The sequence below is a fragment of the Gopherus flavomarginatus genome, chromosome 15, assembly GCF_025201925.1.
Source record: "Gopherus flavomarginatus isolate rGopFla2 chromosome 15, rGopFla2.mat.asm, whole genome shotgun sequence".
NCBI classification, from domain to species: domain Eukaryota; kingdom Metazoa; phylum Chordata; order Testudines; family Testudinidae; genus Gopherus; species Gopherus flavomarginatus.
In genome coordinates this window covers 31,570,564-31,596,120 of record NC_066631.1, presented here as the reverse complement: position 1 = coordinate 31,596,120, position 25,557 = coordinate 31,570,564, and the positions used below count along the sequence as shown (strand labels likewise).

At 53.1% G+C, this 25,557-nt stretch overlaps 2 protein-coding genes across 5 annotated transcripts in view; one reads left to right on the top strand and one right to left on the bottom strand.

The window, feature by feature from the left end:
• Positions 1-11,094, top strand: part of HPS4 (HPS4 biogenesis of lysosomal organelles complex 3 subunit 2) — a 25,557-nt gene extending 14,463 nt beyond the window's left edge. For both annotated transcript variants that reach the window (XM_050924043.1, XM_050924042.1), the window contains 3 exons: positions 972-1,104; positions 2,352-2,460; positions 4,644-11,094. In XM_050924043.1, coding sequence (XP_050780000.1) covers positions 972-1,104; positions 2,352-2,460; positions 4,644-4,815 — 414 coding nt within the window. In that variant the 3' untranslated portion in view covers positions 4,816-11,094. The remainder of the gene's footprint in view (positions 1-971; positions 1,105-2,351; positions 2,461-4,643) is intronic.
• On the bottom strand, positions 10,851-25,557 carry ASPHD2 (aspartate beta-hydroxylase domain containing 2). Of its 3 annotated transcripts, none has more exons than XM_050924058.1 (4): positions 25,503-25,557; positions 19,062-20,199; positions 14,855-14,968; positions 10,851-12,635 (listed from the first exon to the last, which is right to left on the bottom strand). In XM_050924058.1, exons 2-4 carry the CDS (start codon positions 19,945-19,947, stop codon positions 12,526-12,528), a joined length of 1,110 nt encoding a protein of 369 aa, XP_050780015.1. In that variant the 5' UTR covers positions 19,948-20,199; positions 25,503-25,557; the 3' UTR covers positions 10,851-12,525. The 3 variants fall into 3 exon arrangements, with proteins under 3 accessions (XP_050780015.1, XP_050780014.1, XP_050780016.1); XM_050924057.1 differs by lacking the exon at positions 25,503-25,557 and adding an exon at positions 20,529-24,357; XM_050924059.1 differs by lacking the exon at positions 25,503-25,557 and adding an exon at positions 20,529-24,357 and having other exon boundaries at positions 10,851-12,533.

Genomic DNA, 25,557 nt, shown 5'->3' with positions numbered 1-25,557 from the left:
TTGGTATCACCAGCATGTTGAATGGAGGCTTAATCCTCCCTGCGGCTGAGGAAAGAACAGGGACAGCCTTGGGGATTAGAAAACTAATCTTCCTAGCACTTGACAACCAGCAGACTGCAGTGGGAGATCTCGTCCACCTTGCCTCATCCAGGCAGTTCAGCCTGTCTGTGCACCCCACTGCAGTAAGAGACAGAGGGGTCCTCCAGTGCCTTGTTGGGCAGCAGTCCCATCGGCTAATGCCCAGTCTGAGGCAGCGTGTTCTTGGGATCAGTGGTAGCCCGTGAGTTATTTGTAGAGGATCTTAGTCTGAAGTGTTGTGGTTTGAATGGAGTTGGGGGCAGAAGAGCTGTTTCCAGAAGCCCATCCAGCTCAGTGGGGGGAGGATTGAAACCACCTTTGAAACTGTGAAAAGCTCCGTTGTCTGGAGGGAGAGTGGGTGCAGTGGGACATCCAGGGACAGGGCGTATCTACCACCTGGCTTCTGCAATTAAACACAGTTCAACTGTATTACATTGTAACCCACCTAACGCTAATTTTCAGTTACAGTAGCAGGTGGCTTCTGCCATCCCAGTGATCAATAGGCTATTCGGTTACTGCTACAAAAAGTAATTGACAGTGCCTTGTGAAAATGGGAGCCCCATAGAACAGCACTGGAAGGTAGTAAATTCAATCTTGCATCCTCCCATTGGTGAATTGCAATTGGTGCTGTAGTGTCCTTTGCCAAACGCTTGCATCACTGAGTTGTGGGCCAATGAATGGACGGAGATCCACCAGTTAACACCACACAGGCTTGAGGTGATAATGCTTCCAGGTGTTGGCAACCTGGACCGGATCAGACCCAGCATTTCAGTTCTTCTCGCAGTCCCTGGGGTTGTTTGCATGTCATCCATGTTTGTTGTCCAGGTGGGTTAACAGCTCTTGTTAAACAGTGAACTCTGCTCTGATGCACGTTTGTGTTGCACTATTTGCAGTATCACAGCAGTCTGGCTTCTCTCAATGGCCTGGAGGTTCACCTGAAGGAGACTTTGCCGAAAGACCATTCGTCAACAGCCAAAGCCACCTACAGCTTTACTCACTACGACTGCATTCAGAACGTACTCACAGGTGAGGGCTTGTCTTCATGGTTCGAGGGCTTGCCGTTTTGCAGCACACCCAGAAGAGGACTTAGATGTGAAAGCAGGCTTTGCTTTAACTTCCATGTGTTCACATCTCCAGACATTTGCCTGAAACACTGTTTGCAGTTAGCACAGCCATGCTCATCCTTCCTTCCAAAACAGCCTGGGTTCCTGCTGGGTTTAAGATCCCACTGGCACAGAGCTCTGTCCTGCTTGTGTGGGGCGTGTTCTTCCTGTGCCTTATACACCGTGATCACAGTCAGAAGTTCTGATCACCAGTGATCAACCTGCATCAGGCTCAAGCTAAGTGCCAATGGGATAGTGGGAAGGGATCTGCTTCTGGGCAGTGTCCTTTCCAGGGCAGTAAAGATTCTGCCTGACCATCTCCTGAGGGCTTGATCACTAATATGTCTCAAAAGCATCTCTTCCCCCAGTGGTGTAACTTCCCTCCCAGCTCCTGAGTATAGCAGCAAAGGGCACTTGTCAGCAAGTCTCTGGCTGTGAGAAGGGATGATGCTGGATGTAGGAAGCAGCTGATGGAACAGTGATATGGGACTGATGTCTTACATAGTGAGCAGCAGCCCATGACAGCAAGGCTCAGAGCCCGGGTTGACAGACTCTGGCTTGCAGGGCTTCAGCTACAGTCCTATAAACAGCCTTCTAGATGTTACCGCTCAGACAGGCATATTGCCCCACTCTCTAGGCTTCAGAGCCCAAGCTGCACTGTCTACACAGTGTTAGTTGTCAAGCCAGGCTCGGAGACTGTAGCCTGGGCTGTGTAGATGTCCCCTTAGGCCAATGTATAGATCCTAGACCACCTCTCCTCGTTCCAGTCCATCCTTGTGTCTCCCTTCTCCTGCCAGCCCCACAGACACCACACGCCTTCTCCAGCCCAGAAAAGAGGGACTAGGAAAGAGAGAGACCCAAATGAGTCTTGGCAATCTCTGCCTGAAGATTTCCTGGTCACCTTTCCACTCTGTCCATGCCTCTTGGATCACAGTCTCTTCGGGGAATTTCTTTGGCTTTATATTTGTGCAGTGCATGAGCACACTGTGAGCCAGTAACACACCTTCATCACCATCATGCCAGTGTTGAGTCACATGGGGTGTCCTTTGGCTCTGTTCTCCGACTGCCCCAGCAGGGTGCAGAAATCCAGCGTCCTCTCCTGCGGACCCAGCTGGGGCAAATTATCCTGCCCAGGCAGCTTCCTAACCTATCCCTCCTCCTTCTCTGCAGCAAACCTGCCCCAGGTACTGGGCGCTCAGGATCAGCACTTCCTGAGAGCTGCTAGTCTGATCCATGCTGACTTCAACCAGCTCCCAACTGTTTCTGAAATGATAATCAGGTAAGGGCTGCCTGGTGCCCCCTCCTCTCCTCAGCCATGAGAGCCGCTCGGAGGAAAGCAGGGAGCACTTCAGAACACACTTGCATTTTAGATGAGGCGCTTGAAGCTACTTGTCTGCAAGAGGCACAATAGTGCTGGTTGGAAATCCCGGCCCATGAGCTCCTTGTAGGACCCAGGAGAGCCAGGCAAGGCGACCTTACAAACTCTGTTCTGAGGCTCGCTGTGTTCTTCTGCATGCTCCATAATCCTAGAGCTGGCTCCCACCAAAGACCATTTCCTGATGCTCAGTAATTAAACACAAGCCGTTTGATTTGTCACTCACAAGTTGGGCCAGGTGCTGTGTATCTAGGCCTGATCTTCCCAGCAGAGTGAGTAGTGCCAAAGGTTTGGATGAAGACATAGTGATAGAATGTTGCCATCTCCTGGCATCATAAGGTTCTAAGCTACAGCTTTAAATATAGTTGTTCCTAGTAAACGTGGGTCTTGGCTTAGAGCCAGAGGCGCCTGAAATTGGCAGTCTAGATTTGTTTTCATGCAAGGCTTGTTGGGTTGGAAACAAGCTGTAATGTGTGTGGCAAACTAAATTCTGATGCTGCAAGCAAGATGGTCTTATTGCAGTCAGAGCCTTTCACAGTGTCACAGTCACTGCCTCCAGCCTGTCCTGTAACTGATCCCAAGGAACTGGTTCTGTTTGGCCTTCACAGCCATGCCTGCACTCCCACGGCTACTCTGCTGCCTTGGGCGTCCTGGGAGACTCCAAGCAGCTCTCCTCGGCTGCCCCTGCCCAGAGGGGATGCACACAGTGAGAACGGCAGTGCACTGTGGGAAGGAGGAGGATCCAGGCAATTGAGTTACACAGGTGTGGGTGGGTGGCCTGTCCCCACTGCAACAAACCAACCCCTGTGTATTAGATGGTTTCAGGCAGCAAACTGTGAGCCAGCCCAGGCCTCTGCTGGGGACATGCTGAGCTGCCATGGCTGCCACCAGTGGGGTCAGCACGTTCAGTTGGTAAATGGGTGAGGGGTCAGAGAAGAGCCACGAGAGTTACGGAAGGGTTAGAAAACCTGCCTTCTAGTGATAGACTCAAGGGGCTCGGTCTGTTTAGCTTAACAAAGGGAAGGTGAAGGGGTGACTTGATCAGTCTGTGGGTACCTCTGGGGAACAGATATTTAATGAGACTCTTCAGGCTAGCAGGGAAAGGTAACATGATCCAGTGGCTGGAAGCTGAAGCTAGACAAAATCAGACTGGAAACAGGGTGTAAATGTTGAGCAGTGAGAGTAATTACCCCCTGAACAATTCTCCAAGTGAGAGTGGAGTCTCCATCACTGGCCATGTTTAAATCATGGCTGTGTGTCTTTCTAAACGCTCTGCTCTAGGAATGACTTTGGAGCAGGTCTCTGGCCTGAGCTACCCAGGAGGTCAGACTAGATGATCCAATGGTCCCTTCTGGCCTCGGAATCCAGGACTCTGTTACTATGGGGACAGCATGCGCAGAGAGACCACATCATTCGCTGGCTACAGACCCCATGGAGAGGGGGGCTGCCACCTCGAACTGGCTGGCTGAGTCAGACCAGCCTTGGGGCATAGTGTCCCTTGGAACAGCTGGCTGACATATTCATGCTGGCACCTCCCTGCTTCAGGGTTACTATGCGGGGGAGCTGCTCTCAGCCAGCAATAGGGACTCTGCCTTCTCCAGAGAAGGAGGCTGAGACATGTGGGCAGTGTTTATCCATCAGCCCTCGGTGTGCTAGGTTTGCCTGCCAGCTAGCCAAATGAATGCTTCGGAGGGGTGAATATGTGGTGTAGCTGTGGCATTGGAAGGTTTAATCCCAGCTGACAAGGGTGAGGAGGGGAGGTGGGCTTTTTTCTGGGAGGAGATCAGGGCATGTCTGATGATGGGGCACCTTGTCAGCCTTTTGTTTTGTTTTCCCAGGGTTTAGTACCCAATGTTTGTTGCTCACGCTGTCAGACATGGAAGCACCCTGCTCTGATGAAGTGGGCCAGCAGGAGGAGAGCCAGTCAGGGCTGCCCGTGCCTCTGAGCGCACCCTTTATTCTAGTCCTAGGAGCTGGCTGTTTAGCGTCACGCCCCCACGTGTTCTCATGGAACTTGCAAAGAACATCAGGGTGCTTGCTTCTGCCTCCCAGAGCCTTGACCTTTGCTCTCCTTCCTGCCCCAATAGGAACGCCTCCACTGCTGTCTATGCCTGCCAGAACCCAGTCCAGGAAACGTTCTTCCAGCAGCTGGCCACCCCACTGCGCAACTCAGGGGTTCCCAACCCTCATGACAGTGCGTTCAGCTTACCAAGCAAGGCCAAACAAAAGCTGCTGAAGCATGGGGTGAATCTACTCTGAGTGTGGTTTGACTCCCTGGAATGGCCTGCCCAAATCCAAGCCAGAAGACGCTCTGTCTCTAATAAGCTAAGATGCCAAGACTTTTATTCCATGCCAGCTGCTCTTCAAAGAACCTGGGGCACAAAGCATTATTTGCGTGTCATATCCTTGGTTGGTTAAACAGTGAGTAACCTGGAGCCACTGAGTGCTCAGCCCTTGGGTGATGGTCTGTACTGCCAGGTAACCCAGCATGCTGTGCGCTTGTTATGCGCCACTTTGTATTGTCGAGGGATGGTGGGAAATGTTGACTGTTTCCAAAGAATTAAGGAGGCAGATTATTGCAGTGGCACAGTGCTGCTCATGACTCACCTCTGCCTCCTTTCGCGTGACGCACCTGGAGTGCCTTGACTGAAAGCCAACGATTTGCTTGCTCTCAGCTGCACATGGTGAAGGGTTGCTGTGCAATACCTGCTTTGTGAGATGTCTGTCGGGGACTGATTTTTGCTGCGGGATTCCTGTGCCTACGTTCCTAGTCAGTCAGACTTAGAATTATTTACATCTCTGGAGCTACGGAAATGATCCTGTCACCAGGTAGTGCCTCACCTTGAATTTACAGTGCTCTGCCTAGTGTCAGACTGACAGGAATAGAAGAAGAGCAAACAACTCTCTCGCAGTAACACGAAGCACTTAGGGTTTTATAATAGCAATGTCTGGGAGGTCTCCTACTCCCTCCATCTGTCTTCAGCATTCCTTCCTTTGGTGAGCTGCTTAATGCTGTCCCTCCAGACTGCCCACCAAGAGCAGAAACCCACTGTAACCTGCAGACTCCCTGCAGCATCCCTGCCTTCCATGAGTGCCATTACGATATCAGTTCACAGGCCTGAACACGCTGCACTCGCTGCCTGTGGTGCAGAGCCCAGCCCTGCGCTGTACCTGCATCCAGGACTTGTCTGTCTGTCTGCCAGTCCTCCTATGGAGAAGCTTTTCCTGCCAAAGCTGACCGTACCTCCTTGCTTTCGTGCTACCTCCCTGAATTCTGCTGTACTGTATTTGCAGAAAAGGCGAGAGCCCATTAGCTGGTCACACCAAAAAGCTTTACAGCTCCTCTGCAGCTGCCATCTTTGCTGAAACAAACTGAACTCCATTTTTGGCAACTTTTTGGATTGCATCAGATTAGCAATTACGGCAGCGTAGACCTGAGCTATGTGACTGACACCTGTCGTTTCTCTGATACATTTTGTGTATTTCAAAGATTGCAGCTGCTCTGTGCATGAACATCTGGGTGGCAGTTGAAATAAAAAAGCAAAATAAAGAGGAGACCCCAGGACTCATCCATTCACTACTAGTCACTAATGGTAGACTCCTGTTTATTGCACAATCCTCTCACCTGTGACTTCTAACTCTGGTGGCAGGCTGACCAGTGGACTCCCATAGTACCACGTGTCTCCAGCGCTGCACTCTCGTTCTATGCAAGTTCAGTGGGGTGTGTCTGCTGCTTAGACACCACCTGAAATCACTCTTTGGTGGCCTTTCCTCTTGAAGGCGTGGCGGAGTGTGGGAGCCCAGCACTGTGTGGCAGTGGGTGTGGACAGAGGTGTTACTGGCCTGCTAGTGTGGGCTGCAGGCCAGTACTGAGGTGCCGGGCCAGAGCTGTGCTGGGAACCTTGCTCTGGCCAGTCCTGTTTGCTCTCTTCCCCTCTGAGCTAGGTAGGTAAATGCTGCCCCGGTGAATCTCAGCCCAGGCTCAGGCTCTGCTGGAACAATCATGATTTCCAGTGGGGCCCCCTCCCCATTTTCCTTGTTGCCTGTTGACAGGGCATCTTTGTGCAGCCCTTAGCTGAGTAGCTCAGTGAGCTCTGGGAAGAATCAGCTCCTGGCTTGCTGGGTGTGGTGTAGTCTGGCTCCCACTTTGTCAGCAGAAAAGCATTTCAGCAGACAGGAGGGCAGCCAGGTAACCATGGCCAGGCTTCTCTGCTCCACACGCTGCCAAGCTCCCCACTAACACTGGTCCAATAGCTGGGAGAGTTGGAGTAGAAAGTGCCTTGTGTAGAAATGTTAGCAGCAGCTAATCTGCTGTGGTTCCTGGCATGGGCTGAAAAGCTGATCTTCCACGTGCAGTGATGACTGATGTGAGGTCGGCACAGTGCCAAGGCACTGCTCCCTGCACTGCAACCAGCCTGCACGTTGTTCGCGTCCTGGAGCCAGAAAGAGCACAGACCATCCTGCAGGTGAGCAAAGAATCCTGTGTCTGTCTCAGCCCTAGCGCCATAGGCAGCATTCCTCTGACATTCTGGGCTGAAGGGCTGCTGCCTGTATTCAGCCAAATGGTGTCCTGATGCCGCACAGACATTGGTCACTCTGTGTCTTTCCACAGCCTTGCTGCTCCCCAACAAATTAGCCAGATTTTCTCTGAGGCATGAGGCAGGGAAGTCTCTGAGTCTGGCCGAAGCAGCTGTGTGACAGCAAGCTGAGCTGCTAGGGATTGTCAGAACACTCCGTCATGCAGCCTCCCACCCTGGGAGTTTTGGTAAGTGGGTGACTGAGATCTATGAAAAGCCAGGGACCGATGTCCTGGAGAGGGGCTGTGTAAAAGGCCTGACTAGAGACAGACAGGAGCTCTTGCACAGTAAGGAAACAGAAAGTAAATACATGAATTTGCTGTCTTCAGAAATCGTCTGCTACAAGCTGCTGTGCCATCTGTCAGCCACGCTCAGAGCGGTGATGCCCTTGTTTTCCGTTACTCCTTGTGTCTGGACAGTGAGGCGCATCCCAGGCATGTGATTATGGAGAGGACACTTGTCTCAGCAGCAGCATAATGCTGGGTTGTCGAGTTGGAGTTTGCTGTGCTTCGAGAAAATGAAAAAATAGTGGTGTTAAAAAACCCACTAAAAAGCGGCTGCTGCAAGGACAGAGAGTGGTCCAAGTGCTTCCCGGCCTGTGGAGCAGTGCTAATGAGCCTGGTGCCTCTGGAGCTGAGTGATGTGTGGGACACTTCACCTCGTTGCCCATGTACTTTGGATCATTCACTGTTCAGTAGCAGATGCTTGACCAGCAATGTAGCAAGCTGCTTCCTAAGGTTTCCCCTACCCAAGGCCACTGATGGACTTTAAGCAGTGTAGCAGGGGGCTGGACATGCTTCCCCAAATGGTTTTGGGAAACCCTTCCCTGCAAGCTGGTGGCCCTTCCACTAAGCATGGAGAACACAAATTGGGGTAGCTGGTAAGTTCCCCTGCCCTCTAGCTCTGCATCTGCTGCTGACTGCGTTCTGTGTGGCTGTCGCTGAGATGCTCTGCACCACTTCAGGCACATGCCATGGTGTTGCTTTAAGTCACAGGCTGCGGCAGGTGGGTCCAGCAGCAGTTTTCTGCCTCTTGGAGTGCATTTGAGCCCTACCCAACTGGGAGCAGACGAGCCCCACATCTCAGTGGCTTGGCCTTCAGAAGAGGCTGCGAGTGGGTTTGTCACTCGGGGCCACAGTGCAGGGTGAGGCAAGCCATGGGCTCTTGATGCTCTCTGTGGTAATGTGCAGTGCGCAGCAGCCAGGTACTGTATCGATGGGTGTGCGTGCTCTTGGGAGAATGAGATGGGCTTGGTTTGGGTCCTTGCCCCTTGGGAAGTGGGCTGCTCTCAGGGCAGAGGGCTCAGTCTGTAGCCTTCCTCCTGGCCCCAAACACAAGGAGCAGTGGAACCTGTCTAGGGAGCTAGGCCCATCCCTTGCCTAGTGAACTGAAATGCAAGTCCTGGGTGGTTTCAGTGGTCAGTGATGCAGGGAGGGGCTGACTTTCCAAGGTCACACAGCAGGTGGGTGGAAGTCAGATTTGGCATTCAATTCCAAACGCTAACCGCTAGATCTGTCTGACTCTGCCAGTTCACAACACAGTCCCTGGACTGCAGTTTGCATTGACTTCAGGGTCTGTGGACTTCAGGCTGGTTTCTGACGGACATGGTGTCTGATCTCGTCTGTGCAGTTGACAGAGGACAGGCAGGGCTGGTGCACATCTGAGTGTCATTAAATTTAACAGGCACGGGCAGACTTGCCAGTGATGCCTCTAAGAAGAGTGTGCATCAGCCCTGCTGGATTCCAGTCGAGTAACTGCCTTCTGCCTCCCTCTGCTCTCCTGCAGTGTCAGGTGATGCTGGTACTTGTATTGGTGGTGACTAGCATGGTATAGTGGATGCTGGAATCCTGAAGAGCAGTATAGTCTCATCTGACGTGTAGTAGTGCTGCTGCCGTGTTCTACCCTAGAGCTGGCTGCATTTTGGATTACAGTGATTCTCGTGTCTGTTTGGATCTTTTGGGACACAGGCGTTGAGTGACTGTTGAAGCAGAGCTGCTATTCACCCTCCCTGAACGGCAAGTGGAAAAATTTGGGATTCTCCATCCACTCAGCTGTTTGAGCTTCCCTTGGAGCTGCGCCGCGCCTGGCCATTTCCAGCCCTGTCTGTGTAACGCCATATGCCTCTGCAGAGGCTGCCGGGGCAGCAGCTCCAGGGCTGGGTCATGTCGTTCCTGCTGGGCATGATAATAGCTCTCTGAGCTGGGGGGTGGGGGGGTAGCGGAGGGTGCTGGACTGTACCACGGCTGTCCAGGGAGTTCACACAGCCCTAAGTCCATGGGCACTGCTGCTTTTGGGCAGGGTGGTGTAACCTCTTAGCTGTGGCAGCCAGGTACGGGGCGCACTCCACACTGGCAGCTCTGTCCTGAGTCCCAGGTCCTGGCACAGGCTGCCCAGCCAGTGCAAGCAAATACTGGGCACTCATGGCCAGCTCTTGTCTGAGGCGCCCAGCTAGGCACGAATGGCAGGGTTCGAGCTATGCTGCCAAGAGTGCCTAGGCACGTCAAGCTGAGTACAAGCTTCCCCAGCAATCTGAGGGCCTTGGGGCAGCTGGCCGTGGGCGGGGCAACGGCTTGCATTTGGGGAATAAGTGCAGTGGGGGGTGATAGGGAGGGAAGCAGGTGCTCCCCAGCAGAAGACTCGGGGGGCTCCCAGCATTTGCCCCCGAGAGTCACTGTAGCTCGCAGCAGGCTGAGGCAGCCACAGCCCCAGGAGTCCAGAGGGTGACACGCTCTGAGTGTGTCTGGGCTGGTGCATGTGGGGTGGCCTGCCAGAGGGTAACCAGGTGCAAATGTGCTCAGATGAGCTGGGGCAGCAGTGAAACAAGATTTATTTACTGCTGTAGATTGAATTACTTCCTGCCCTGGGCCCTGCTGCCATTTCCCACAGCCCCTCGAGGTAATTCCAGGGGCAGGCCGAGTTGGTGCTGTCCTGCTTCATTTGCCCTCACATGCCTGTCCTGACACTTAGCTAGCAGCGCACTGGGATTCACAGCCACAGTGCTGGCAGCGGGACCCGACACTGGATGTGCTGTTCCTGCACCAGCTGCTAAGCAGCAGCACCACAGCACGTGGAGGAGGGGAGCTGTGCTGGCCCTGCTCCTGCCCCAAACAGCAAACCCCACCTTGTGGCTGCCATCCTGCATGTTGGAAGGGTTGCAATCAAACATCAGCCCTATTCAGCACTGATGAAGATGGGGGTTGGAGGTTTTCCTGCTCCTGCAAAAACCAACTCCTCTGAAACAGTTGGCGCTAGTCTGGACAGTTCTGTGCCAGTCAGTGGTATCTAGGCTTCGCCTCAGCAGGCTGACCGGTGTCTGCTCTCGCCTGGCACAGCTCAAGGGGAGCTGCGGTGTTGGCCCTACCCTGAGCTTGCTCCTTAGCCCATGCTCCTCTTAGCAGTGTTCGGTATTGGACTAAATCTGTCTGTTTCTTCTGTCCGCTGCCTGACAGCTGCTCTGTCCCCTTTACGGCATCTTGGTACAGGTGTAGCCCCGCGTGGCGGCCTTGTCTCTGTCCTAGCCACCCCTGCTTCCCTGTAGTCTTTCCTCCTAGAGCTTCTGCTCCAAATCTGGTCTTGCTTCTCTCCCTAGTACAATACCTCCCACCTGCCAGCACCATAGCAAGGATCCAAAGTCCCAGGCTTTCACTGCAAAAGAGCCATCTCAGTGGCAAGTGGAGGACCTCCCCCGCCCCACCCCCACAGCACGCACACAGCCTGTTCGATTTTTCAGCACAATTGTTTATTGATAGTCTTCCTTATGTACTGGTACGAATGGCACCAAACTGTAACAGTTACCGGGTCAGCCTTTCCTTTGTAATTCTATCACAAAGTATTCAATGTGCGTAGAAATCATGCACGTCACATATTCTTTTAAGATATTTGTGTAAAAATACTTCATGTATTTGAAACTTCTGCCTTATCTTGCAATTTAATCACTGAAAAGATCTGTGTAGAAAACTCATTTGAAGTCAGGTGTATACTTTCTCCTGTACATCATTCAGTAGTGGGTAATCCAGGGACCCTTGTGGACTCATTTTCCTCCTCCAGCAGTTACCTGTCATCACATTTGCTTTCCAGTCAGAACAGTAAGTACATTTGGCTGTATACATGACATGCTGTGTTACACATTATACACCTGACATTAGCTCTGTACTGAGACACACAGACAATTAGATACTCTCCAAGAAAAACACACAGTTGAGCTGGTGGACATAACTCTTACAGGTAGGCAGAAGACTATTTCACTTCTGCTCTAGAACTAGGAGAAGTATTAAACCCCGCCTGCGGAGGGCAGGTTGATGCTCTACCATTCCGTGCACTGGGAGAGAAGACAGAACCAGATGCAGACCAACTTCCTTGAGTGCTTGGGCAACTCATGCGGTTACACTCTACTTTCATACAACTCATCCCTTCGTCCCACCAGCTGGCGTGTATATCCCAGCCCAGGGCTCTGAGAGTGTAAGTTAACAGCTCTATGAGGGCTTTGGGCCAATTAACAAACACCTTCAGTCAAACTTAAGGTTCAGGTTTCTGTGTAACTCTCCCTGGCGGAGTCTGTTACTCAGCTGCCTGGGGCGGAGCCCCTTGGTCACTTTCAGCTCAGCTGAAAGCACCAGAACTGCTGTTGTGTGTGTTCCCAACCACTCTGCCCAAGCAAGGGCTTGTGGCAGCAGGCTCAGGGACAGACACCTTCTGCTTGAATGCACTGGAGCCATCATCCCAGCCCTAGGCAGCCACCTGCCGTGCTAGTCACACACTGGAGGAAAATGTTTTTAAAAGCCTCTGGCCCCAATGCCATGTGCTAGCACAGAGCTTGTGTTTGCAAAGCACCATCACCCTCGGCAGCTTTGGGTCTGCAATGGGTCTGAACGCTCTCTGCCCCAGGGAAGTTATTCTGCACAAAGGAGCAGGGAAACCACCATGCTCCTCGGCCATTTCCATCTGGCTGTCCGAGTTGTCCACGCGGTGACTGTAAACAGTGACAAAGACAGGCTGAGCACAGCACTTTGCTGACGTTTTTTGGTGACCACAAGAAATGTTACATTATTACATTCAAACACCCTTGATTTTGTTACTCTTAAGTCTGAACACTGCAAACACAGTAGCAACATAACACATACTACAGTGGTACCGCAGCTAAATCACGGAGTGAAAATAATGCACTCTCATGGCGGAAAGAAATCCCTGAAGCAATGATGGAAAGAAAGAGACTGTAAGTTAATGCAAGCTAGAAGCTTCCATTTACAATAACTCCCGAGAGGGGAAAATCCAACACCGGATGTGCTATGAGAGGCTTCCACGGGTGGAGATGGAACCGCAGTGGAGCTGCATGAGGCAAAGCCCCGGCAGGCCTGCCACTTGCCCTTAAACCCACTAGGGCAAAGAAGCACGATCATCGTCCTGGAGCAAAGATAAAATCAAGGGCTTGGCGCTCGGCAGCTGCAACATTCGGGTGCCACAAATCCACCATAAAGATCACACGAGGGCCCTCTTCGGGGGGACCTACACAGAACACAAGAGCCCAGCCATGAGGCACGAGCAGGGGTCCTGGTGCTCAGGCCACGGTGCTGCACTGTGCTGGCTTCAGGAACCCCCACGTACACATCTCCCTTCTCGTTCTTGGTACAGTGACTGGGTACTCATGGGGCAACAGAGATGGCTCTGCCTCTGCCCCTGCCCCTGCCCCCGCCCCACGAGTCTGTACCACAGGGCCCCTGTCTCAGCTGCCACCCCAGACTTTTGAGAGGGTCCTTCAGCCACAGGGAGCCCAACAGCTTCAAGCTAATGGTTGCACCATGGCCCTGCTTCCTCCACTCCACAGGGGTGGGTATGCTCAGCCACATGTACAATGCCCGGCAGTGCCACAGAACCACTGGGAACAGGACATGAAACTCCACCTGTCCATGGAACTGCATAGGGCATTTGAATGAGGCAGCATGTAATGACCCTCTAGATTATGGCCAGAAGGCTGGGGGGGGTAGGGAAAGGGTGTCTATTCCAGTGAGGTGCTAGCGCTGTGCCCACTGTGCCATCTGTCCAACCGAAAGGGACAGAAGTTATTTACTGACCATTGGCTAGGCTCTCATCTGAAACAGAGCCCTGCCAGCAGCACAGTGCCCCCCTCCTGCCCCAGCTGGTGGAATTGGTTCAGTGCTGACTGGGTGGGAAAGGTGCCCCCTACTGAGTCACCAGCACCACAGCGAATGTCCTTGGAGGTTTCCCAGCCAAACGCTGAGTGCACCTGGTGCTGCTTAGCATGCAAATTCCAAGACCCTTGCTTTGTCCCAAGACCAGTCCCATAAAATGAGCAATGCCCTGGGAACCTCAGCATGCTAATCTGCCCTTGGCAATCCCCCAGGTCTCTGGGAATGGGCTGTTTTCCCACTGCTGCAGGAGAGTGTATGTGGGGAGTACTCCCTGTGTAAAACACATGACAGCTGTTCCTATGCCATCACCCACTCATACATGTTCATTCAGCAGAGCTCCCATCAGTGAAACAGTACCGAGATGCAGCTCTGCCCAAGTGGGGGGAAAGGGACATAAATCAGGTACAGAGCTCCCATCCCTTCCCCTGGGGCAGTGAGCACCATGAGCGCACAAACAGGCCTGAGCAGGGGAAAGAGAGCTCCAGCAGCAGACCCAGCCCTACTTCCCGCCGCACCAGCCTGAAGTCAGAGAGGAGGAGTCAGAGGACACCTGACCCGAGGAGGAGAAGATAGATTCCACAGGAGCACCTGTGCCTGAAGCAGGAGTCAGACCAGACCTACCAGGAAACTCTGCTTCCTGCTACCAAGTGTGAGTACTTGGGAAATGGCAGAAGATCTGGATAACTGGTTGGGAAAGTGTGTTCACTGAGGCTGGGTGGGATGTAGTGGGTAGAGTCTGAGCTTCCCTCCCTGTACTGAGGCAAAGAGACTGCCTGGCACAAAGCATATCAAACACTTCACACCATCTGCCACATCCTGACTTGTCAGTAATGCTGTTTGTTACTGTTAGCTGCCATAAAAGTGGCTTGTGTGGCACTGGGTGGCTCCGAGGCAAGGAACCTTGCTCCGGGGAAGTGGGGAATCAGGACACAGCTACCCTTTGCATTTATATTATAGCAGCTTTGCAAAACCGTCTGTCCACCTGCAGAGCAACATGCTGGTTTTCATGCTCCCGGTCACCATGGGAAAGAGACAAGGAGGCCTCAGGCCTGGGCTGGTAAATGCTTGTGACAATTTTGCAAGGCTGAAATAAAGTCACAAACACAAGTCAGGCCAAGCAGCTGACTGTGAGGTGGAGAGGGCCCAGGGCTCTTTGGAAGCTGTGTGTGCCACCCCTCTTCAGGAGCAGCTGGGGGTTAGTGATGTGCAAGCCCCAAAAGGCTTGGGTTGGAGAAATACCTAACACCTCTTTGCGGGAGGGGGCTGGGTGCAGAATCTGGAAGAGGCCTCATTGAGATTCCTTCTGGTTATTTGGCTAGGAGCGGCGACCTGCCTTTTCTCAGGGTTTTGAGTGCAGGGAGACAGAGGGAAAGCCAAACCATTGATCCAAACCTTTTCCAGGCCTTGGAGGAGGGGCTGCTGTACCTGCCCCAGCTTATCCCTCCCTTTCTGGGGTTGGAGGAGCCTGACTGTAAACATGTTTTCAAGGCTGCCAATAGCTGAGTGAGATGAGGCGAGGCGGCAGGGGCGTCTAGAAGGCGTGAGCCTGGCAGGAGCTGGGCATGCTGTACTTGCCTTCGTGAAATGCAGTGTGCAGAAAGGAATCGTCAAACAGGAGGCATCGGCCTTCAGCCCAGCACTGGGGCTCGCCACCCACCACCAGCTCGCAGTTGCTGGGAGTCTTCAGACCTTCAGGCAGGAAACACAGGAGACAAAAGAGGACAGGTGTGGGTCAGGGGAGCTGTTTCTAGGTGGCCAAGGCCTCCCTTTTCTTTAGGGACCAGGGGAACCCTTTGTCTGAGCCATGGGCTGAGCGATGGCAATACAGGGCCAAGCCCTGGAGTTTGCATCACTTTCCCATCATGCTGAGCTTCACCAGCCTGAAGCCAGAGCTGGGAGGTGCAGTGCGTAGACACAAGCAGCTGCCCAGCGCAGCCTGCCCTGGCAGTTAATGGCCGTGTTAGCGAGCCACATTTCGGAGATCCTGTGAGGTTTTTAACTCTCACCCCCAGGAATGAAATCCAAGCAGTGAGCTGCATGTGAGTGGTGAATGGTGATGTGGCTTGTGCTGCAGTGGGGGTGAAGAGGCAGGAGCCACTTCCTTCTGTGTCCCAAATGTATACAGCTCTCAGCAGGGCTGGTGCTGAGCCAGAATTCAGCTTGACAGAAATGCTGCACTCCACCTGCAGTGCTTGGAACTCGGGCATGTACTCCGTGCCCAGGTGGGCTTCCACATCCGATCCCAGGTCTGGCTCCCCCCAGCTCAGCAAGGGCTTCCCTCGCTCCCTGCACTGCTTTCCCCTCAGTCCAGTGCCTGACAGCCATACAACCCTGTGTGTATTGTATTCAGTGCCTGCCATGAACTAGCGTGATACCCAGACCCATTTCCTTGGGGGGAGCCTTGAGGCCGCAAAGTGCCCAAAGCAAAGGCACAGGAATACTGAGGCATTTATCTGGCTTTGGATCTGAAATGTGAGGGAAGCAGAGATGTTCTCCACTGGTCTGATGGGGAGGGCGCTGGACTGGGGCTCTCGAGAGACCTGGATTCAGTTCCTGGTTCAACCATAGACTCCCAGTGTGCCCTTGGCCAAGTCATTTAATCTGCTTGGTGGCTCAGATCCCTTCTGTACCATGGGGCTAGCGGTGCCCCACCTCCCAGGGGTTCCATGAGGACAACATCCAGTCATGATTCCCAGGTGCTCAGATACTCTGGTGACAGTGGCCTTACATATACCGAGATGGGTAGGAATCCAGGCAGCCCCAGCTAAACTGGCTATTATGGACTGACCAATGCCACTGAGAAAACTGTACTTTTATTGAGATATTAATACACCAAGGCCCCCCAGCAAGCAGCTGGCTCCTTGAGGATACCTTTTGGTTTGTGAAAGTAACGTCCCTCATTACAGACTGGGGATCAAGCTGCTACAATGGGGCCAATAGACCGTGTATAACTGCGGGGAGACTTGTGAGTCTTGAATGGTAACATATGGCATGTGTTCCGCTGCTGCTCGGAGCCCCAGGCATTCAGAACACCCACAGCAGGAGACTGACTTTGGTGCCAAAAACACGTGGGCACAGCAGGGGCTCCTAGCCGCCCAGGAGAGCGAGGCTTGTTTATGTTTCTTTGATGTATGTTTCACAGACTGCAAAACAAAACCTGGTTCCCTCCACACAAACTGTCCTGAGTGCAGAAGCTCCATCCTATAAGATGGGCATGAGGAAGAGAGTTGATCATTGCATGGGCACTGGGTTAGCAATGTCTAGCTGACCCCCTCTGGGCTGGAGGGGACAGGCTGAACCAATGCACCACTCTTGGCACTGGGCATCCAGGGACGGGAGCCGGGGAACCTGTGCCTAGAGATGGTGCAAGAAGCTGACTCTAACCAGAGGTTCAGCTCCCCCAGTGGCAGGCTCCTCGAGGCAGGGCACACCGGGGCGCTACAGCAAGCTGACCAGTGAACAAAAGCAAGGTAGGGTCTCCCAGGGGGCTTTAAACACACACAAGTCTCTGCTCTCCACTGGGGGAGCTGGGACCTTAGCACTGAGGCAGGGAAAGAGCACTCTGGGGTGCCCTGACCTAGGCACAGTGGCTTGTGCTCACACCTTAGAGCGTGTGGAGTGGGAGTCTGGGAAATGCCAAAGGGGAGGGGGAGAATAGCCCAGCCCTACCGGTGCACTCTTCCCCACTGTTCAACTCCAGGTGGAGGTGAGCCACTAGCGAGCCCACAACCCAGGCTGTGCTGCCCTGCTCACTGGTTCCCCGGTGTCAGAGCTAGCCCATTCCCTGCTGGGCTATTCCCCTGCCGAGTGGCTCTGGGCAGACCGGCTTAAACTGCAAGTGGCCCTTGGCTTGTGCACAAGTCAGATGAGCTAAAGTTCAGAAGCCTGGAGGCCAGCCTGAGGCAGTGCTGGGCATGTTGCTCCAACCCTGGGGGCACAGTGAGGCCTGGACTCCAGGGCCGAGGCCTGACAAAGGTGGGTTGGGTAGTGCCAATAGCCGGGCCCCTCGCTGTGGCCCTGACTTTCTGGGAGGGGATAAACAGCCAGCAAGGCTGAGCAGGTGGGAGCCTAGGCAGGTGGTGTCTAATAGTTGCATTGCTCCTAGGTGCCTAGGCCTGTCCCTTCCAGAGGAGAGGAGATGGGGAAGTTGATGAAGAGCCCTACCTGTTCCTCCTCCCCAACTAGCCTAGGGAAGGGGAGCATGGCTCTAGCTGATCTGGTGAAGCTCTGGGGCTAGAGAGCTGCTTCGAAGCTTGCCTCTAGCTTAACACGCAAGTGCCAGTGTGCGTGTGCCTGGCAGAGGTGGCTGACCAGTCGTGTGGGGTGTGCCAGCAGGGCCCAAGCAGATTCTTCCCCCACCACAAATATTATAGCTTTCTATGTTCCAGAAACCTGGCTGTGCGCAGCAGACACACTTTCCCAGCCAGGCTCTCCCAAGGGCTAGAGGGCTCCCAAGAACTGTCAGCAATCCAGGCTTTCAGCTTCTTGAGCTGTAGCTACTGGGCTCTGCTCGGAGACAAATCTGCAGAGGCCAGATGTTGTCTGGGCCTCTCTTCCCCTTGCTTTTCAAAAGGATGGCTGATGTGCACAAAAACAGGCTCCTGCAGCTTTGGTTAGAGCTGCCCCGCTGAGGCTGCTGCGTGGAGGCAGACCCTTCTGCATGACAGTCATCTCACAGCAGCAAAACCTGAGTCACTACCAGCAGCCCCACTCCAGATGATGAAGCTGCAGGAGGGGCACAGGCTCTGAAGCAACTAAGATCCTGTTCTCGTGCACATGGCCCAGGAGGGATGGTATCTAAAGCCATGGTTTGCCAGTTTCCCTGCCAGTTCAGAGTTCCCTCATGGGTCAGGTGGAAGTAGCTGGAGTGTTTGGGGCAGCCCAGAAAGGCCCCGTCACGTCAGAGCCTCCTAGGCAGTGAGCGTGTCATCCCCTACCCCCACTCCCTGCCTGCAGTCAAGCTAAGCGTTGTCTATCCATACCATTTTAAAAGGTCTGAAAAAAATGGGGGGGTGGGGGGAGAGGAGAAATCCCCCTGGCTGCTGAGCTAGAGGCCATGGAGAGTTCTCATCAGAATGGGGTGGCCGGAGCCCTTCCTGTATTTCACAGGGAAGGTGCAGCACCCAGTGGGAGCTCTGGCCTACATAACGTTCCTATGGTGCACGCAAAACACCAGGATCAGCTCCTGGAGACACAGATACCAATGTCTGGCTCCTCAGTGGCTTTGGTGTCGTGTGCAATCTGAGAGCAGCCTCAGAGCTAGTAGAGAGAAAAGCTGAGCCTCGTGCACGACCCTTCCATCCATCCTAACAGTTAATCTCACTGGTTCGGGAGTGTTTGCAGTGACGCTCCCTCACCCAGAGAGTCGCTTCTTTATTGCCCAGTTTCTCTGGCTCCAGTTTCCTAAAATCTGAGCTTTCATTTCCTTCCTTAGCTCCGGGCCACTGTGCCTTGAGCGGCATCTTCCGAGACTGAATTATTCCCTCCTTTCCCTTTAGACTGCCATCATGACCCCTCTGTGACTACCTGGTTTAGGATAATCCTTATTATTATACAGGTCTAATCCTTGTATAATTTTTTTACCCTTCATAGGATGGTCTCTAAATCCTCCTCAAACTTTGATGAGAACAGACTAAATGTGCCAGAATTTGAACTCAGTACCTTGAAAATACAGCAGGCTCTTCACTGACTTCCACAGCCCTGGAAGAACTACTATCAGTTTTAGCAAGAAAGAAGGAAGAAAAATACCTGTAGCTCTTCTCTGCTTCTGCTGGATACATACCTAAATGGCATCGTATGCGGATGTTGGTTGGTCCATAGTGCTCCGCAATGACCGTGCCCGGGGTCAGCACAGAGATGCATGCATTCCCAAAGACATTGTTGCCAATGCAGGTGCGGAGGCTCCCAAGTAAGCGATACGTCCGTGGGCATTTCCTGCAGTTCTTGGGAATGCACGTGCCCTGGTTCACCAGGTAAAAGGTGAACCACTCCCCACTGGGCGTGCTGTTCATTTTCCATCCTTGCGGGAGGCTGCAGTTTGAGAAGGCTTTGTAGAGGGTCTCGAATTCGCACAGGATGGTCTGGAAGTTGCGTTCCAGTAACTCCACGTCATGTTTTTGAGCGTCCCGTGAGAAATAGGGCATTGTTGGTAAGTCTGGTAAGAAGAAGACTTCTGGCTTCTGGATGGATGGTCGGCTGTTTAGGTAGCGCCCTTGCTCTCGGATGCCCTTGTGGATCCTGCCCATGCCGGACCAGGAGTAGCGCTTGGCATATTCCTGCAGATTGTGATAGAGTTTCTGGTTAAGCCCGTCGTTACGTGTGCAGCGCACACACTCGGGGGAGTGGCAGTAAGCATACCCATTCTGTAAGCCACTGGCATCAGAGCTCTGCATGAGGGAATTCACAGTGACATACGTGCGGGGCTGCTCCCTGCCAACGTGGTAACAGTACCAAACAAACAGCACCAAGAGGCAAGCAACAGCAGTGAGTGCAGTGGTGTCACAGTCCCGGAAGGACTGGATCCCTGTAGCTATAAAGTCCCGGAGTCCATCCAGTGACCAGCTCCAGTCCATCAGCCACTCCAAAGACATTTTTGTGAAGCTGTTCTTAGAGGTGTATAAAAGGGCCAGGTGATCAGTCCTCGTGGTTCTTAAAGGCACCCACACCATGCAGGTTAGTAGGGGCACGGAGGGAAGGGCTTGCCATGGGGAAGCACAGTTGTACCTGCTCCCTGGCCACTTGCAAGCACTGCATTAGTGAGTGGCGAGTTGTTAGTGTTCACATCTACATGTTTGACAAGGCCTGTGCCTCAGAGGACCAGGAAGTCCTATGGTGCTGTTATCGTTAGTGAAGCATCAGCTGTGGCATCCCTGCCAACGTTCTGAGGTCATTCGCTCTCAAAGGCAGCAGATAGGCAGGGTCTGAAAAAAAATAAGAACCCAGATGGGCATTAGGGCTTTCTCAGTCTGGAATTACTCACTGTGTGTCGGATTCAGCATCTGCTTGCTGTTCTGAGCAGGAGATCTGCATCCCATTCCACAAGCTGCAGGAACTCAGCAAAGGAGGAAGGGTCATTTAAGTGAAAGTATTTGGACCAATAAAGATAGAACAGGAAATGAGGCCCCTACCCAACCCTGCCAAGTATCTTAACCAGATGATGGACATTGTCTTGTGCTGTGTTTTCTCCATCCCTCCCACCCACATTTTATTCCAGGATGTGAACCCGATTGGGGGAGCATCACGTAATTACCCAGCCAAGCCTCTGTCCCTCCTGTCCTCGTTACTGGTGCACATTCGTCCATTCTCTCCTGGAGCGCTGTGCAGTAACCAGTGCTGCTCCCCGATCCGTTCTTCCTGCCTGCTACAGCATCACTTCTACAATCTGGTTGATGCATAGCTGGGTTGAAGCTGGAAATGTTCTTTTAACAGATGTATCTCGTGCCACATCACAGATTATACCTTGATCTAAATGCTCTGAAATGACACGCCTTTCAGGGAATAGAGCGCTTTCCACTGAGAACAGATGATACCGCTCAGGTGGTTACTAAACAGAATCCATGTTGGTGGAACGCCAGCCTTTCTCGTTTTAGACACACAAAGTGGAAATGAGTGCCCCCTGTAGGGCAGCAGGGAGAGGGACGCCGTGGAGCATACCGCGCTCCTTGGCTCTGCATAGCAAAGCAGGGATTGAAGTTACCAAACAGGTGAGCTCCTCAAAGATCAGAGGGTCTGTTCGGACAAACCCCTGATGTCTGTGCTCTTCAGGAAGTACCCAAAGCTGTAATCTGCAGAAGTCACGAGGCTCTTTCACAGGATCCCAATACTGCCTGTTTTGGGCGGGCTAGAAATGCCACGGGAACGAACAGTCACTCTGACAGAGCTGGGCACTGCTGCGACCAGGGGACACCAGAAAGGGCAGAAGAATAAATTGGTGAGTGTGGGTGAGGGGTGGAGGTTGTTTTTTTTCCTTTTCATCTAATTAACCAAACTTATCTAAGTGCCAACCAGGTGTCGGGTTTTCTGTGCACCCTGGGCAAGGGTTCACACCAGAACTGGGTCATAGGAACCTCATTCCCACCTGCTTGGTAATCAGACTTGAGACCTATTTTGTTTATATCTTATTTTAAAAATCTCAGTTTCATTTAATTTCTCTGACGCCATCCTGCTGTGTGTGCCCATAGTACGTCTCTGCCACCATCTATTCTTCCTTCCCCATTTCCTCTATCTGTTACTCGCTTGTTGCATTGTCTTTAATTAGACTGTAGGCTCTTTGTGGCAGGACCTATCTTATTATACACAATATTTTATATAGCACCCCACACTGCGGGGCAGTGATCTTGACTAGGGCCTCTGGGAGTTGCCACAATATACATAATCCTGGACTGGGGTTCTCTGCACTTTGGGGTTAGGGCAAATCTAGGGCCCACTGTGCCAGACTGCCTCCAAAGTCCAACCATTCCGCCAGGCCGAAGGTGCTATTCCACTCTGTAACTCTCTCCACCACAACACACAGTTACTGTCTTAGGCAGGCCGATCGCAGTTCCCTGCCCTTTAAACATCCTGTGGGGCTGCAGCCCCTGTTCAGTAAATGGAAGCTGAAAAGATGCCTAGGTGCATTCATGGAAGGCTATGCCCCTTCATACTATCACACCAAGGGAGAGGGGCAGCTGAGAATTATTTTGGCAAACCAACAAAGAACCAAGGTTTTTAAAGGTCAACACTTACAAAGTTCCAGGCCAGATGGCTGCTCTGTTCCTGTACTTTTGTCAAGGATCTTTTGAAGGCACCAGATAGAAAAATGGAATGGAGACTTTACAAAGTGGGTCTGAGTGTAAGTGTTCCCTTTAGCAGGAGAGAACAACTCTGACTATAACATTGGTTTGCTCTGAATTCTCTCCCTGGGAATCTTGGAGCAGGAAGGGGAGGGGGGAAGGAAGGCACAAGCACAACTGGGGTTTTCAAAAATGTAACTCCTATTAGTGGGAAAGGAAGTGCAGTACCAGAGCAGAGAATGGACGTGTATCCACTGCAATTAGCCATCTAGATGCCATAAAGCAGCTGGAGGATAAAGTGGCTGATAACTTTACTCAACTATACTGAGATGATTTATCTTGTAATAGTATTTTCTGTACAAACTATATCCCCCCAAAGCTTCAACCAAATGTAAGAGCCACCAGTAGATGTACATATTGAGAGATGGGCTGTCTGAAAATATTTTAAAGTAGATGGAGACAGAGAGTCTGGCAAAAGTTGCAGGGGAGAAGGTTCTTGTGCCAGCAGTGGTGAAACAGTACAGAGGAGCAGGAGGGTGTTTGTGCTGTTATCTTCCAAAGCAAGTTATATGTAAGGCACAAACTGCTTATCCCTTGCTGAAATGGCCTAGCAGGCTACGTGCTTTGGCTGCCCGGTGATGCTGTTGCTGTGGTCCTGGCAGGCTTGGGCACAAGGCTGAGGCAGCTCTAAACCAAACTAGAAAAAGGCACTTTTAGAACAAGTACATTTGCAAAACTAACTTCCATCCACTCCGTTTCCCAGTTTTCACACTGTGTGCAGCCACGGGGCTTTAATGGGAATTCCTCAGCGTGCATATGGCACCTCGTAGTGTCTGCAAAGGAACTGTGTATTGTGATGGGCTGGAGCAGGCACAAGTTGTATCCCTTTGAAATACTGACTCCCAGAACACAGGTCTTGGCTTTAAATCAGTAATTGTGTTCAGGGGCTGCCTGGGGTGTGTGGTGAGCAGGTGCACTTGGCATAGGAGGGATTTGTACTGAAAGCATTTTTGTTATGTTTCAAGGTGACATCTTCAGAAGTTGCTGGTTAAAGATAACTGCAAAGCTTTTCTTTAACAAATGGGTTGATAAAGTTAATATCTCAGAGGAGGCAAAGGGCGGAGGTGTCCATCTGACTACTACAGGGTGATCACCTGGCACACTTATGCCAGTGGCCCATTGGCAGCATATCCCCACCCATGCCCACTAACTGTCACAGTCTGATCAACAGAGTTAAAAACACGCCTCTCCCTGGACTGGTACAAGTGCCTGCTCCAGGTATCACAATGCACTATCCCATGCAGACACCACCCAAACCGGAACCCATGGGCATCGCTCTCACCACAGAGAAAAGTCACCCGTAGCCCTGCCCCTCAAGGATAACCCTTCAGCCACACCCCCAATAGAGCATCCTGCTCAGCAGAAAATGCCTTCAGAACCATTTCCCAAGCATGTGTGCCACTGGTAGGCCAGGAGAACCTCCTTTCTATTTCAGAACAGGATTTGGAACCACTAAAACCGGGTGACCACACAGGAACCACTGCCTAAGGGGTGGCTGGATGCATCCAATGAAACTGCAAGTTCTTTACCTTAATACTGAGTCTCAGTCTATTAATTAAAGGCACCTGGTGGCCTGAGATCCAGCAGCTTCAGCATCAGTTAATAATAAACCACAGAATCAGTTCAAAATAGAGACAATCAATTTAAAATTACATGGAAGCTGCACATGTTGTAAAATGTAGCTTTGCTGTCAAGTGTTACATAACAAATCAAGGCAGGATTAGAGGCCGCAGAAGTTAAACTAAAGGATTCTTATGGGAGCGATAGGCAGTTTTCAGACAGACTGGCCTTTGCACCAAGCATGGTCTCAACTTTGGTGGGTTCTGGATCTGATCGCCGTGGAGCAAAGAGCATTTTGTTGTCATTTGCTATGCTGTCCCAGGCCCCGCATCCGAGGAATCTTCTGTTCTCGCTGTGAGGAGGGAACCTCCTCACCATAAACAAGGGTTGGGGTGAGGCAGGGAAGGCTGTCTGTTACCACAGTGCTGGAAACAGCAGGGTTGTTTTTCAAAACGTCTCTATTGTGCTGGTGTCATGAAGTGCCCAGCCAAGCATGGGATGATAAGCCTCAGCAAGACATATGCTGATGGCAGACACATTCACAACTCTCCAGCCTCAAACAACAGCTTAAAGGAACTCTCTTCTGGGTTTTCCTCTGATTTACACCTGCAGGGCCTATATTAAGGCCCCATTAACATCCTGCATCCACTGCAGAAAAGCAGATTGACACCTGTCTTGTGAGCTACCAGTCTCTGATGGAGGAATGCATGACACAGATTCACTAGCATCACCCCCAGGCATGAAGATGCTCCGGTACAATGCAGGGTTACAGCAGCCACCTGTGTTCGTGTGGCTGCTTGCCAGAAGGCGGGTCACGACCCTGATACCCTGTTAGCAGGCGTTGCAGCCTTCATTCAGCGTGGGAATCTGAAACCACAGCCTGAGTATGAGGCACAGCCTTCTCCTTTGCTCTGGGGCACCTGTCGGCCAACCTGCTGCCCCATTTGCCGGTGTCTCTCACTGGAGGCACAGGAGGTCAGGAGACAATTAACCGGGGCAGCACCTACGGTATCGGCAGCCCCAGCTCCCACTTCTCCCCCTGCCTCAGGCAGGGCACTGGCACTGCCAGGTTAACACCCGGACAGGACGAGCCAGCCCCTGGCCTTGACGGGTATCCCTTGGCAGCCCTGACCCCCTGCTTCAGAGCTGCCTGACTGCCAGGGCTCCCTGCCCTAGGCACCATGCAGAGACCCTGGGGGCACAAGCACCCCGCTCCAGCCAGTGCCCCTGCCCTAGGTTGGGGACCCTGGGGGCACGGACATCTTCCTCCAGCCAATGCCCCCTTCCCTAGACACTGTGCTGGGGGGACCTGGGGTGCAGCCCCTTCCTTCCAGTCAGCACTCCCTACCCTAGACACAGAGTGGGGGGCAGAGTCCTCCTCCAGCCAGTGCCCCTGCCGTAGGCTGGGGACCCTGAGGCATGGACATCTTTCTCTAGCCAGCACCCCCTGCCCTAGACAGAGTTGGGGGCAGCCCCCCGGGGGCAGCCCCCCCAACCAGCCCCCCCCAGCCAGCACCCCCCAGCCAGCACCCCCTACCCTAGACACAGAGTGGGGGGCAGCCCCCCAGCCGGCCCCCCCCAGCCAGCACCCCCTGCCCTAGGCACAGAGTGGGGGGCAGCCCCCCCCCAGCCAGCGCCCCCCCTAGGCACAGAGTGGGGGGCAGCCCCCCAGCCGGCCAGGCTCCGGGCGGGGGTGACCGGGGGGCGCTGCCCGAGCCCCACATCTGCGCGGCCGGCCCGGAGGGAGGCGCGGCCCGCGGGCTCCGCTCCGCAGCGGGGCCGGGCCCAGCTCCCCCGCAGCCCCCGGGCTCCCCGCGCCGCCCGCCACCAACCTGCCGCCCGCGGCCGCTCCCGGGCTCGGCTCGGCCCCGGCTCCAGCCCGCTCCG